This window comes from Sturnus vulgaris, chromosome 18 (assembly GCF_052056855.1).
Source record: "Sturnus vulgaris isolate bStuVul1 chromosome 18, bStuVul1.hap1, whole genome shotgun sequence".
Classification (NCBI taxonomy): domain Eukaryota; kingdom Metazoa; phylum Chordata; class Aves; order Passeriformes; family Sturnidae; genus Sturnus; species Sturnus vulgaris.
This window is the reverse complement of record NC_142260.1, coordinates 1495241-1510759: the sequence shown is the minus strand read 5'-3', so window position 1 is coordinate 1510759 and position 15519 is coordinate 1495241. Positions and strand designations below refer to the sequence as shown.

At 37.4% G+C, this 15519-nt stretch overlaps 1 protein-coding gene across 11 annotated transcripts in view; it reads right to left on the bottom strand.

Annotated features, from left to right (window-relative positions):
- SOX6 (SRY-box transcription factor 6) overlaps positions 1–15519 on the bottom strand; it is a 372885-nt gene that overhangs the window by 32408 nt on the left and 324958 nt on the right. For all 11 annotated transcript variants that reach the window (XM_088175661.1, XM_088175662.1, XM_088175667.1 and 8 more), the window contains one exon: positions 2559–2667. In XM_088175661.1, coding sequence (XP_088031787.1) covers positions 2559–2667 — 109 coding nt within the window. The remainder of the gene's footprint in view (positions 1–2558; positions 2668–15519) is intronic.

Sequence of the window (15519 nt, the reverse complement as noted above, 5' to 3'; positions counted from 1 at the left end):
AAAAAAAAAAAAGGAGAAAGAAAAAATTTAAAGTAAAAATGACAATACAGAAAGGAAGGTGTGAAACACATGAAGTGTTTGAAGAACATGACTGTGCCTATTAGGAACCTTTGACATCCAGCTGGGATTGTGACTGTGGCAACACAATGAAATGCAGCAAGGCATTCTTAGAGGGGGTGAAAGAAGAGAAACAAAGCTGGTGAAAGGTCTGGAGCACAAGTCTGATGAGGATGGAGCTGAGGGTGTTTAAAAGAAAAGGAGGCTCAGGGGGGACTTTATCATTCCCTACAGCAACATGAAAGGAGGCTGCATAGAGGAGGGGCTCAGCATTTTTTTGCAAGGAAGAAGTGATAGGACAAGAGGAAATGGCCTCAAGTCGTGCCAGGGGAGGTTTGATTTGACATAAAGGAAACATTCCTTCACTGGAAAAGCTGCCAAGCATTGGAACATGCTGCCCAGGGAAGGGGCTGAGTCACCAGCCCTGAAGGTATTTAAAAGATGCAGCACTCTGGGACATGGATTCACCGTGGACTTGATGATCCTAAGGGTCTTTTCCAAAGGAAACGATTCCATGATTCTGAAGAACAAGCTGTCAAGTTTCATAGTAAGCCAGGGCTGAAGTTTGGAAGCACAAAAGAATAGGAGCACGTATAAAAAACATTGACAGACCTAGGAATATCTGAAACCCTTTCAGGATCATTAGAAGCTGGGCAGAGCCTGTAGCGTGGTACAGCAGATCAGAGACCACAGTTTAAGTGCTGAGAGCTCAGCAGCACTGCCTGCAATGCACTGTAAATTCCACTGTAAATTATGTTAGGCTGGAAGTGCCATCTCTCAGCCTGCTTGCCAAATATAAGGGGCAAAACTCAGGTTATATTTTGAATGTCTTTTTCTTTCATCCAGCTAACATCTAAATTCACCTTGTCTACAATGAGAAGGACAAATAAGCAGCTCAGTTTAGAACTCCTGCCAATGTTTTTTTTCAGATCAGCAGTGCTATGCACCCAGCATCACTTTTCCAGAGATATCTCTTGGCTGCAAAACAAATTCTGGAAATCTGAATCCATTCATGAACTCGGATTTCTAATGCCTCAAAGTGCCCCAGTAGCTCTAGAAAGACAGGCACACTGTCCTTAAACTGGCACACATCACTGTAGCTTGGGTTACACATGGCAAAGCTTCACTCTGCACTATCCAGTGACAGGGGAGGCTGCCACTGCCACAGGGGGTATCAAGATATTAAATTAAGGACACTAGGAAGAGAATGGATGAATTGAAGGGAATTAGTTAAACCAACAATGGGGTCAGAGGCCTGATGTCATCTGAGCCAGCCACAGATATACATCTGTAAGAATGCCCATCAGCTTTTCACCCAAACTGACCAAAAAAAAAATATTCTTCAATGTGTTGAAGTGTGAAATATTGTTGCTGGATGAATGTTTCTTTATAAAGCACTTCATAAATAACCGATTGGTCAAAAAGTGCTTTGGAAAGTCCATGTATCTCCTGATTTCTTTTTTCTAGAAAAAAAATGAATCATTGCAAAAGAGTCATCTGAAAGGTATTTTTTACTTACATTCTGTCTGTTATTTTTCTGTTTACACATGATGCCATGGCCAGTCAAATTGTATTAAGGATGAATAAATGAAGTTCATAAATAATAGCACCCTAAAGTTTACTGGTCCTATTCTTTTGATCCAAGAAAAAAAAACCAGACCTTGGATCTGTCAGATGTTTGGATGTTAATGGAAAAATTCAGAGGTGCTTTAACCTTCTTAAGCCATAACTAGAATTTCAGCTTTAAAAGGGCAAAATTATTCTCAAACAGAAGTAAATTGAGGGGGTAAAATCCTGCATAATATTCTATCTGAATAGTACATTAATCTTCTGACAGGGGGGGGTTCCTGTATAGGTACATGTGCAGGGCAGAGAGGATCCCAGTGACATCCACGGCATGGTAATCCTGCTAGAGACTCAACCCAGTCCTCATAAACACTGACTTCCACCTGGGGCTTGAAATATATATCTATCTATATCTATATATATAGATATATATACAAAACTCTCGCTGAAATGAGTGCACTGAACACTTATATAACGAAAAAGACCTTTCCATACAGAAAATGTGAAGTATTTTTCCATTATCATTTGATGGCTGCCTGTGAATAGAATTCTCTGCCTGCTAAATCTTGAATAGGTGGTGCACGATGGGCAGATTTCTGAAAATGCTATAACCTTCCTCAAAGCTGCTAAACACTAAAGACATGGGGAATGTGTATCCTTCCTGGGATAATTTTCTCAGTATTTCCTAAAATTGTATTAAGAGTATAAAATGAGGAAAAGGCAGTTGTGTTGCAGAAAGGCTGAAGGGGTTCACAGTCCTTTCCAAGTCTCCACACTTTGTGATGGAATTACAGGAATCTCACCAGCTCAGGCAGAAATCAATCAAGTGTTACCCTGGGATGTAGCACAGGCAGCACTGATGGCACTGGCACTGTTTCAGCCATCTCATCCTGTGCTGCAGTGTTCAATAAGCCATGGTCAAAATTGCAACTCACCTTCTGCATCTTCTGGCCTGGTCAGATCGATGACACCAGGGCCAATTTTTCCATCTTCATTGGGTTTCCCTGTTAACTGCGGGCCTAAATTTTCAAACCTTGTTCTTTCCTGGAAAAGAACAGAAGGGCTCTTAATGCTCCATATAGGACAGTTCTCATTATATGCCAGTGCATATGGGTATGCATTGATACATGCCTTATTTTTTAAATCTGAACAAATAATGAATGCATCTAATTAGAATTTTAGCTCAGGGACAATTTTTTTTTTTCTTCTTTCTTTTTTTTTTTTTTTTTTTTTTACAGATTCTGAATGTTTGCATTTATGAAAATCAGTTTTAAATGTGAAACATATACAGAAACTTTGAGATTATTTTGATCTGCAGTGCCATAATGCATAAACGATTGTACATGCAAATACAAAACACTCTTGGCAGCACACAGTGCTGATCGATGCTGCTCACTTTGCCTTTCCACTTATTTTCCAACTTAAACTGAAAAAGACAATCAACATTTGGGAAATATGAAAATTCAGAAGCTGAAAGAAGAGTTTGTATTAAAATGCACTGGGTTTTTAATGGGGGAAAAAAAAGCTTTTTTTCCCCCACTCTGAGATTTAAGTTTGCATTCATACCTCTGTGAAAACACAAGTCTGAATTTTATGCAGAGATTTTCAAAGACAAATATTTAAAATAAGGAATAATAGAGGACAGAACCAATATTATTTTGTCTAGAAATTTAAGTCGTACCTCAGTGGGAACTTCAGAAGACAAAAAAGAAAAAAGGAAAAAGAATGCCCACTCCCAGAAAAAAAAAAAAACAAAAAAACCAGAAAGCATCTGAGAGCTGGAGACCTCCATAGGAAACCTGGAAGCAGAAAGTGGAAACTGAAAGGTATTTTAGATGTTAACCCTGGACAAGGGCACAGTAAAGGCAGGGTAATATTGTCTCTCAGTAGTGGTCTCTGCAGTGCTGTGTATCAGTAGCAGAGTGTTCAATGGTTATCATTAATTTAGCACTCTCATTTGAAGGAACATAGCATGTTTTCCCTCTTGCCTTGTTGTTACCTCTTCAGATTAAACTTGGCATTATGTTGTACTTGTGAATGAATGAAACCTTGTTGTTCATTACTATGAAACAATATTAAATGTCATGTCAGCTCCAATTTACAGACGTGAAATACCAGCTTTCAGCTCCACCAACACTTCCTCCATGTTCCACCTAATGCATTATGCAGAAGTAAAGTGCTGACTGCTGTTCAGTCCATTGTTCAATGACCTACTTCTGTGCTGTGCACACAGGACACAATGAGAAAACATTGGGGGATTCTCTCCTAAAAGATGGCAGGAATTCGGTGGGAAATGTTCTTCAGGACAAAACATGGCCCTGACTCCTCATTTGCTCCTCCTCCAACTGCTTCTGCTCTCCAATATTCTTATTTTTCTATTGTCATTGTGTTTCAGTCATGAGACCCCATCAGGAAAAGTGAGAAATTGTTTTGATTCCTCATGCTTTCGGTTCCTTCAGCCATGGATGTTTTAAATTATTCTCTGTTTAATTTGCAGAGGAAAAGAAAGCTCAGTCTGACACTGGATTTGCCACAACATGCAGCTGAGGCATTTCAGGTACTAAATGCATTTCTAAAAGTTCCTCAGAATCTCCCAGTTGTCAGACAAAATAATTCTGCATTTTATATTTGGTTAATTACTTTGTTTTCTTCTGTAAGATCCATGGTTGATGAAGGAGCTCACATACACAAAGGAACTTAAGAGAAAAGAAAGAATTACAAATAAAATTTGACTGCAGAAAGGCACTACAATAATAGAGGCCCCACATTTTACTGAAAAATGTTGTGCAGTGTAATAATACACCTGAATCATCAGGATGGGATCTGTCTTACTGGTAGAGAGAATGAAAAATAAGTTTATCAAGGATGCTGTGTTCCATTGCAAAGGGCTGATTTGCAGTTGAGATAAAAACAAAGATCAGTGCTAAGAAAACAGCTTTTGGCACATTTATTTTCTCTTCCAAAATATTTGCACTAAAAGCTTTCTCTTAAGGATGTTAATACAGCACCTGCAGTATTCTTGGAAGAACTGCCTTTAAGTGTGTTTCAGAAAAAAGGAGAAATACCTTTCTGCTATAAAAATCAACAGACCCAGCTACATATCAATATGCACATTTGGAATATCTTTCTAGTCATTCATTCTCTTTGATTTTACCAGAAAATATTCTGTTGAAGAAAAAAAAAAAATAAGAAAAAGAAAAAGAAAAGAAAAAGTTTCTGCAAGAATATCAATATTTTGACATGGAAGGAGAAAAGGGAAAATTGCATGATAAGGTTTAGAAACACTAAAATGAAAGCACTTATGCCATAAAAATACCTGCTCTTGTCAAACAAAGGAGCTGTATTTATAGTTATTTTATAACCCCCTCCTAATTCATGAGATGCTTTAACAAAGCTAGATATATTTAGGTCTTTGAAATGCCTTTTAAAGTCATTCTTTTGCTTGCTTTTTTCACTGAAAATTATCATCATAGTGATAGGAAAAAAATGGTCAATATTTTCATTGGTTTTACACAAATTCAGAGAACTTTAAAATATAGGAAAATCTTCCTCAATACTAAAAATGCTTTTATGAAGTAGATGCCTTTACAATTCCGTGAAATAGAACAAATTCAAATGACATTTATTATAAGAGAAGAAACTTGTCCCAGTAAGCTCAAATCTTTTTTTAGTGAGATTTGTCTTTCCTCCCATCTTGAACTCATCCTAGAGAAAATAGACCAAAAATCTTTTATAAGTACACGTTTCCCCAAGACTGAGAGGAAGATTGATTCTCTACTTCATATTCCTAGATTAAAAAAAAAAAAGCATACCTTCATTAAAAATAAATGGTTATACATAGCTGCACGAACAAATATGTTACCTACACATGCATTCCATCTGCACACATGTACATCAGCTGCTGGAATAATTGCTGCCTGCCTAACCTCCATTAGCAGAAAATTTTGGTGAGTTTGTAATAAAATGCATTGCTATGGACAGTGCAGGTGTTTTCTCTCCTGTGAAAAGCACATTTGACCCCTATTTTGAACAGATTTATTTTTTTTTTTTTATTTTTGTGCTGGCTATGGAGCTTATACTGTATAGTTACTTTAAGTTTTTTCCATTTAAATCTCAGCAAAAAAAAGTTTTAAGATATGATGCTGCCAACTCTTTCTCATGACAAGATCACCACAGTCAGTTGGAGTTTGCTTTAGGAAACTGAAAGCACTTCCCAACACAAATCAGGTCCTTTGTGCTTCTTTATACTTTGAACATGTAGTAAAAAATAATCCTTTCTTCAAAATGAGAAAAAGAGGAGAAAAAAGAATCTTCTTAGCAGCCAAACCTTAATTTTCCATTCTGTGATATGATTAGGCACTTATTTATGCGTTGTCAGTCACAAACATGCAGAAAACGTAGAAGTTATTGAAAAAAATTAAAGTCTGCTCAACTGTCTTGCAGGACTGTTGGTTCTCTAAGTGCTTTGAAATTATGATGTATGAGGTGGATGTTGCATATTAAATAAAGATATTTAAATTATAAAGCCCCCGTTAGTGAGAGCTGATGAATGTTAAATGTTATGAGCCACAAGGCTGTGGCATCCATCATATTCACATATTATCACAGTCAGTGATGGAGCAGCCCCAGTGATGACAGATAGACTGTGAGATAGTTATCCCTTATTTCCAGTGTCGCCAAGCAAGCCTTTCAACCCCTCTGGCATTATTTTTAGCTTTGCATTAAATTAGCAACTTTTCCGTCACGTTCTGCCAGAAAATATCAATTCTTGCTTCACGTGTGGAAGGTAAAGAGAATGATTCAGTGGAGCAGGGAGTGAAGCAAAAGGAAGCTTTAGCCCCTGCTTCAGAAAAGGCTGCAAACTTCAAATGACGAGGAACAAATATAAAATTGTGATCTTGTGAAAGAACAGCAGTGAAACAGTAAGCACACAATAATGGCTTTTCTCTGCACTTAGATAAAAGCTGAATTTTTGATGTGCACAGTATATTTTCATAAAATTTTATATACTATGTTTTATACACTTATTGGCTATTCCATAATAATGTGTGTGCTAACAGTAAAATTGCTCTTAAATTTATGTGTGTTATTTATACGTTCCCACGTAACAATGCTTTTTGTTGTAAAAAATATTCTGTTTATTAATGTAACTTTACAACCACTGCATCCAGGATCCGTGGTAAATTAATGACATTTTTATTATTTTATAGTGTCATTAAATTTTTACTGATCACTCCATCAAACAGAAGCAATAAAGGCCATAATGCAAACTGGGACACTTAGATCAGGGGAGCAGGAAGGCATTCCATATAGTCTGAAGGAAACTGCTTGCCATAAATGATATTTATACCATCTTTAAGGATGTGAGAATACTTGGACAAGTTTGGCAAAACTGTTTCTGTAGTACCGTGGATTGTGTACTTAAATAACAGTTTACTTGCCAGCGAGACAATTTTTTTTTTTTTTTTCAAACCATATGCGAGAAGATGACTGATTGCATCCATCTCTTGAAAAATAATATATGAAACGTAATAATACACTGGGCACCCCTCCCTTCTGGATTACCAAGACTGATCTGACTATACCCATGCCTCAAATTATTTCAACATGCTTGCTTTTTCCACATCTGAAATGTATGCTTAGCCTGAAATGGAAAATGGCATGCATGCTGATCGTTGTGTAAAAGATTTAAAATATATCTCTTTTTTTTTGCAAACAAATACTTTTATTGAAGTAGACGTGTTTGGACAATGATGTAATACCTTTATTTCTATAGTCTAGCATGGAAGCAGTTACCCAGCATCAATTTAAAGAGCCAGTTTCTAGAAATCAAATTAATATGGGTCATTCACAGAAGCCACAGAACATATGACTGAAGGGATATTATTTCTTCTGAGGACAGTGCTTTAGTTAGAATGACTACAAATAATTATCACGTGTTGTCTTTATGCATGAAATGTATTTCAATTGAATTATTCTATCCTAAACGTTCTAGTAGCTTATTTGCTAACTGTGATCTATTCCCTTCATGTACCACGGACAGTAAACAACCAGCAAACAAGTTAATGTGTTCAAAACATAAAAAGGACATTTTCAGTAGAACACAGAGAAAATTATTCCCAGTTTGAACGAGCAGGAATTACAACTCCTTTTTTTCCCCCCTTCCTGGAAACTCAAGATACAATTGCCCCAAGCTTTTCACCCTCCTCTTACTACTTTTTAACAGCTAGGACTGAAAACTTAAATTACCCTCCACTCAGAATCTTTTGCAACATCTTGGCACAGCAGTGATAATTACAACTTGACTTTTCAGCCTTATCTCTGGATATTTTAGTTATTACGGGTGGGAAGTTTAAACATTAACCTTATTACAACAATGTCAATCAACCTCCTGGTGGGCAGGCACGAAACTGCTGGAATTCTTTGGATGACAGGGGAGATAAACACAATAGTGGCACCATTGTTACAATTCTAAGTGTGGTCCTTGGTTTTGCAGAACCGTGGTAAATGCCTAGGACTCATTTTCAATATCATAGCACTGGGAGCTGCTCCAAGAAAACAGCGAAATTAAATTAGCAAAGCAGGCAAACTTACTGTAGGAATGCTGTTATTTTAAGATATTACAAGATACAAGGTGTACCTTTTCCAAGGATTTACAGATTTTAGAGCTGAAGGATATGCTGACATCTATGATGTTGACACAACCTGCCCTTTCTCTATTTTTTCTCGAAGTGAAACACCTGAATTCAATGATCTCAGGGACCAGGAGAGGCACAGTGAGTGATTTTTCACCCTGAAATGCTGCTGCTTCCAGGCTTTGAAGGCCTCTATGCTGTTCATAAACTGTTCCAGTAAGATCTTTGCATGCTGAACATACAGCAGGGACCAGCATCCCTGTGACAGACTAGAGATTTGCACCACATTGCAGTGCCTCAAAGCAAACAGCTTGCTGGAAAAGATGTGGGGAGAGAGAAGCCACTAGGTCCCCTTTTAAATATATTTCTTCCATCTTAGAGCATAACTGAAAAGTTAGAGGTTAAAAGCAGATAACAGGGAATTTACAGTAAAATTTCTTTGCCTGCCTGGCAAGCCTCAGCTGGCTTCCATGTGACAACGTGACATGTGCAGGACCACAACAAGCAGAAAATACTCCCAAGTTGTTCAGAAACAGAATTTCACAGTGATTGTCACATTGTGAGACCTCTTTTGAGAACCAGGTTCTGGAGTCAAAATTGAGTATTGCCATTTCATCAAAATTTAAAGTGTCTAGAAAAAACATCTAGTCTAGAAACCAGTGGGCTAAAGAGAAAAAAAAAATTCCCCAGGTAAGTAAAAGCCAGTGCATATATCCTACTTGTACACACTGTCTTCAGCTAATTATTTTGGAAGTCTGGTTTTAAGGATCAGAATTCCAAGAGCTTTTTCTCAGCTAGTGTGAGCAGTAGCCATCTTGATCTTGAACATAAATAAGAATTGAATTTTCTGATTATCAGGAGCATTCAGCAGATATTTATAGACTTCAGTGCACAGAAACCTGCTTTTAGTAGGAAGTGTATCAATACAAAACTATTTTTAAAAGGAAAAAAAAAAAAAAAGAAAAAGAACTGATAGCAAATATTTCCACCTAAGGAGAATATGATGCCCTCCTGCACGTGAAATATTGCCATGTCCAGAACCATTGCCATGCTTGCAGGCACTCCTAAGCTATGGATCTGCCCTGGTTAGATTACTTTCAACAGGATTACTGCATTTACTGAGCCCCCTTAACCAAATGCTTTATGTCTTTGTTCATATGGTTTTAATATGGTTTTAACCAATTGCAAGGTTATTTATAAGTTTGCAACTCCCCAGTAGTTAGAGTTATGAAGCGTTCAGACTTAAGCATATCCAGTTGTGTGGTAACCCAACTACTGCTTTCATGCGGTTTCCAACTTTTTATTCATGCACAAAGGCATGATGCATGGCAGTATCTGAGACCATCCTGATTAACTCTTTGTTCCAGCAGCAAACTCAGCCTACACTAAAGTGGCATGCCAGCTACAAGGTAAAGATCAAAAGAAAAAAAAAAAAAAAAAAATCACACCAACTGTGAAATTCCAGCACAGGCTTGAGGAGAAAAAAACGAAGGGACAATCAATTAAATTAGCAGCTGGTAAATGAAAAGCAAACAAAAGGAGTTACTGCTTTACACTCTGCATAATTCTGTATGAATGCTGTAGAATTTGCCAGGGGTCAGAAAGAGTCCAAAGCTTGGCCTGTCACTTGTTTCTAAAAAAGCTGGATAATTTTATGACTGTTAATAACTTTTGTAGTAACACATGCTAAGGTAATCAGATCTCGTGTTCCACAGTGTAAGCTGTTCAACTGTTGAGTCAAAGAGAAATTCCCTCATCCTCTCTGCTGCTCCCTTCCCTCCTGACCAGCTCCACAGATGATTAACTGGGAGCCTTCCAGGGAGAGAAGTTAATTTTCTTCTATAACATCACTAAATTTAAGGAAGAACTGGTAAATGATATAGATCAAATCTATAATCTACCTTGTAATTAGAAGGAATCTGAATGCAACCATTAAAAAAAACCCCAACATTTTCTTCTAATTAAACACATACATGAGCATTTTTGAGAGACAGACAAAAATAAACACAAATTACTATTGACATCCACTTCTACTAGGAAATAGCAGGACTGTGGCTTGGTTTTTTTCCTTGCTGCAAAGTCACTAATGGAAGCAATTCAATAGCTACTCGTGGACTTTTGGAATATTCATTTAAATTTCTAACATTTGATTTACAAGAATAAAAGTGCAAGGATATGACAAAACAAAGGGTTTTTTCCTAGGCTAAATATTGCAGAGAAATAAATGTGTATATATATTTAAGTATAGTTTAGCAGGTGTTGGACCTTGTCAGTTATGGCCTCATTTTCACAAAGTATTTTAAAACTGAGCCATTTAAATGCCATAAAAGTGAAAAAAAATAAGCTTTTACCAAATTTAGACCATTTCATGATTCTGTACATATATCTGCATGTTTTCTCAGGTTTTTATACTTGTGACTAAATTTCATTGAAGGTATTCTCATGCATTAGAATCAGAACAGAATTTGGTTACTAGCTCAAAACTGTGAATCTCCTTCTCTCTTAATCACCTAGTCATATATTCCAGGCTGAAAACCCAGTTTTAGCAAGAAGCCACAGCAGTGAAACAACCAGGAAAACTATTCTAGGTTCAGCACAACAATTTTTTCTTTTTTTTTTTTTTTGAATGGAAAAGAAAAAGGCAGAAAAGAAGTCACCACTTTCCATTTCATTGTGGTGTTCTGCAAACCTCAACAGCACAAAGCTGCTGCCTTCAGCTGCCATCCACACGGGGAGTTGGGACAATAAAGATCTTTTTTAAAAATCCAGGAAACACACATGCAGACAGACATACACACGTGTCACTGGTCAGACATCTTCAGAAGCAATCTGATGCTCTTTTGTGAACAGCATGCAAATTTAAGCACCTATAAACAGACCTTTATATGTTTAATTTTAAACCTATAAAAGCTAAGAGAAAGACAGATGATGCTCTCATAAATACTTCCATTCCATCATTTTAACTGTTCCTTATGACAGGCACATGCCAGAGTTTTGGACACCATCAGAAAACGTTGGAAAAACTTTAATAAACACCGACTCCATGATGCAATAATCAATTATCAAATCTCAATAAAAGCAACTTCTCCTACTCAACACATGGCTAATAGTTACAAAGGCATAAAAGGAAATATTTGACATATTCTATTTGCCAGTATTTTTTTCAGTCAAGGAACTAAACCGAGTTGCATTTTATTGCAGTAAAATTGTAGATTGAAGTGCAGGTTGGAGCAGCTCCATTAGGGTGATCCTCCAGGGCTTTGGCAGTAGATACCTAACCCCAAACATCCCAAAGGAGTCACTGGGGGTACCCACCCCTTTTGTTCACCTCTATAAACAACACAATCCTCTAGACATGCCTGTTCCATCCCGTGCTCAGGAAGACACCTGAAGCAGTTTAAATTGGAGATGCAAAAGACACTTGGGCTTAAATGTTCATATTCATATTTAGAATTAGAAATGCAATCAAGGCAGTTAGTAAAATCCCACCAAATGCTACTGTTTTCAAGTATATGCCTTGCCTTGTGCTGGATGTAAATATATAATTGCATACCATGCATAAAAAGATTAAGTAGGCTTTTTCTGTATTTATCAAGATGATTTTTGGGAGCGTTTTAAGTACACTTTTTCAAGGTTGCATTTTATGATTGCTGCTTATACATTGCTCTGTTTATACTCGGGCCTCTTTTGTTATCTTCAGAGAGAAAAGGATCATATCACCAAGGTGTAAGGATGGGTGACAAAGGAACAATGATAATAACATCATTATGCAGTGTTTTGTCTCTTGTACCTCCATCACTGCCATGTTTTGCTGTGATTATTTCAGCCTCACAAAAAAGTGCTGCTTACTGTTTATGTCAAGAAGGCAAGATTACTGTTTGCATGATTACAATATCAAGTATGATACACGTAATGCCTGTGATAATATAAATGTACCCCTCAACTAGCTCCTGTCTTTAATCTTCATGCAACTGGGAAAAAAAAAACACCAAGAAAAGACAAAGAAAACAAAACAGTGAGTTGCAAATTCTTGCAGTCTCGTATAGACTTTAATCTTGTAAGGTGCCAAAAATACTTTCACTGCAGTCCAACAGAGGAGAGGGACAATCAGCACTTAACACCAGGGGAGTTCATGAAGAATGGACTAAGTGCACTTGACTGAGTCAGGCCCAAAGTGTGGAGTTTTTATGTTTACACGGAATCTGAGAATAAAAATGAAACCGTTTCTTTCTAGGCTCAAAAAGATGTTTTATCCTTCTTACAGATTACTCTTTTCCCTTTGAGGCAGGCAGGTTGAAGACCTTTAGGTACAAAGAACGACTCTTGTTTGAGAATAAACCAATAGACAGCCAAGAGCACAGTCCTGTGGGGATGTATGTGAGCAGACATTGCATTAGCAATGTCCTGGATGAAGTGAAGGAACAGCTCTGCATCCTGGAAATTGCTATATTTATTCACTGATCTCCCAAACACAATCAGAACTCATTTATTCATAATTTATGCTTTTTAAAACTTATACTCAAGGCAAAAGCAGCCCAAAGTAGATTTACAAAGACTATGAATTCAGAGTCAGAGAATGGTTTGGGTTGGAAGGGACCATAAAGATTATCTAGTTCTAGTTCTAACACCCCTTCCATGGGCAGGGAAACCTTCCAGGTTTCTCACTTACCACACCAAAAAAAAAAGAAAAAACCCTCAAAAAACAAAGGGCAAATGATAAAGTAGGATAAAATCTCCCTTTGGGATATCCAACATGCAAATGCAGGCAGATATGTACTTTCTAGAAACTGGGAGAGATTTACATGTCTCAGAAGGAGCAGCTCTTCCATGAAGGAATTATGAATCAAAATAACGACAGAGGACTTTGAAAGGAGAACTGCAAGCAATGCATTTTCTCCATGCAGAATCCAGGAACTCTTGCACCTGAAACCATCCTAAATGCAAAATGAACTACCTGTGTACGGGTGGAAAAAAAATAATCATGTGTTTTTACTGCTGCAATATACAAAGAGAAAACTTCTAGCCTGTAGCTACTGACACTGGCACAAATCCATTCTCTAGCTTTTCATTTAAAGTAGAATTATTTTATAAACCTTCCCTTGTTTTTATCATGAAAAATTTGTCTCAAGTTTCCCAGATAAGAAGATTTCCATTAAGTACTCTTCAGCTCCAGGCAACAATTACAATTTAGAAAATGCTTTTATACCTTAACAACCAGCCTTGAATGGGTGTTTCAAAAGTAGTGGTTTCACCCACAAATTAGCCACTTACGTCCCACTTAAGACCTATTTTTGACCTCATCTTCAGGATAAGCATAAGCTGGGTCCTACTCCATCTCTCTGCATTTAAAATGCACTTTTTCTCTCATTTGCCCTATCCTTATTCTCCCACTCCATTTGACATATATGGAAAAGTTCATGCAATTCACTGAAGGAACATTCCAGCACCTCATTCCAGTGGAAGATTCTTTGCTGTTCTGTGGATGAATACAATCTTTAAGAGGGAATTTCCTGCCTCATACTTTCCTTACTCCATTGTATACTTGTATACTTTATAACTGTGATCATGTTTTATAGCTCTGTCTCACAGGAAAGAGAACAATACTGTTCTGGGGAAGCAATCAGTATTTTGGAGCTTTTTACTATGATAGATGTAGACAATTGCTATACTTACCACTGCTCATTAGTAATACCCAAATAATTCTAAACTGGAGGTTGGTAACTGAATCTTCAGGCACAGAGAAGGGGAAATTATTATCTTCTGGTTACCCAGAAAGTCAATGATTAAGCTGAGAGCTGAACCCAGGACTTCTGCACATTAGGCCAGTCCACTGGCTGCTATGCCACACTGCCCCTGCCATAAATCTGCTTGATGGATTTTTCAGTCATGGAACATTAAAGGCTCTGCTCTTTTCTAATGAATATGTTTAAAGAAAACAGTACAAACAAAAGCAAGTGTAACACTTAAATTATCTGAGACATCCTGCTTTAATGTCACATTTGGATAAAAGGTTTTCCTGCTGGAGACCTATGTGCTCTTATACAAACTGGGAGATGTTTTAGCCAGTGCCACTAGCTGGCATACTGGTATCTATTAATGCCTGAAAACAGAGCATAATCAGTTTTAGGTGGTTAAGAACAATCTGAGCCAACTTTTATATTGTGACCAAAACCTTGGCAGTGCAGCAGCAGTGGCAAGTAGCAGAAAATTGCTTGCAGTGTTATTTGCCAGATTACTTGAACTATTTACACTGAGATTTCAAGTTTGAGTACTAAAAACTCAAAAAAAAAAAGATTTAGTATTAAAAGTATTAAAACAAAAGCTGTGGAGAAGTCTTGGACTGTGTCTTTTTGTTCCTAGTTACATCAAGGTGCACAGAGGAGCATTAGATAAACCACCTGAAGCATCTAGGAGCAGTTCAGTTTGAACTGTTCAGATTTCTTTTTTAATTGAAGATTTCAAAAGCCAATTGATTTAGATTAAATGATCAACTTTTCACATCTACTTGTTTAAGATTCATGTTGACATTGTACTAAATACAGCCATATAGTTTGCATTCCAGATAAATTGATCTGACTACAAGCCTCACTCTTTAGTATGATTCTTACTCCAAGATAAATCAATATTTAATATCTCCTGCAACAGCCCCTAGTAGATAATTTTAAATCTTTTCTCCATCCCATTAAGTTACCTTTAAAAATTCTTTATACAAGGCTTCACAGATGACTTCTGAAAAACTAGTTTATGAAAAGCAGTCTGAAATTCATTAATTCAGATGGAAAAGGTTTTTTAATCTTGCTGCATTGTGCTGATCTCTAAATCCATCTCTGTTTAACTAATTCTCCTGTTCAGCTAATATGAAGAATAAATAAACACTTCCTGAAAATCTGTAACACAGGTTTTTAAACGTAAAGAAAAACATCTTTGTGCTGCTAGCTTTGTAGTACAAGAGATCTCTGGGGTATGAGCTTCTGCAAAAACAGCCTGAGCAAGGCCAACCCTGGCTTGCTGAGAGGATGGGCACTCTTCATCACCAACCTCCACCCGGCTCCACCCCAGTGTCACAGCTAAGGGAAACACTGAGAATCGTGTCAGGCTCAGACAGCAATCACATCCCAGCCTCCATTTGGAATATTCAAAGCTGTGTCTGCTCCCTCTCCCCTCCCCACCCTCCAATCTGGTGCAGCAGCTGAGAAGGAAAAACATCTCTTCCTCCTCCCTCCAACCTCTCCTATGGCAAAGGGCCCCGCTGGGAGAGGAG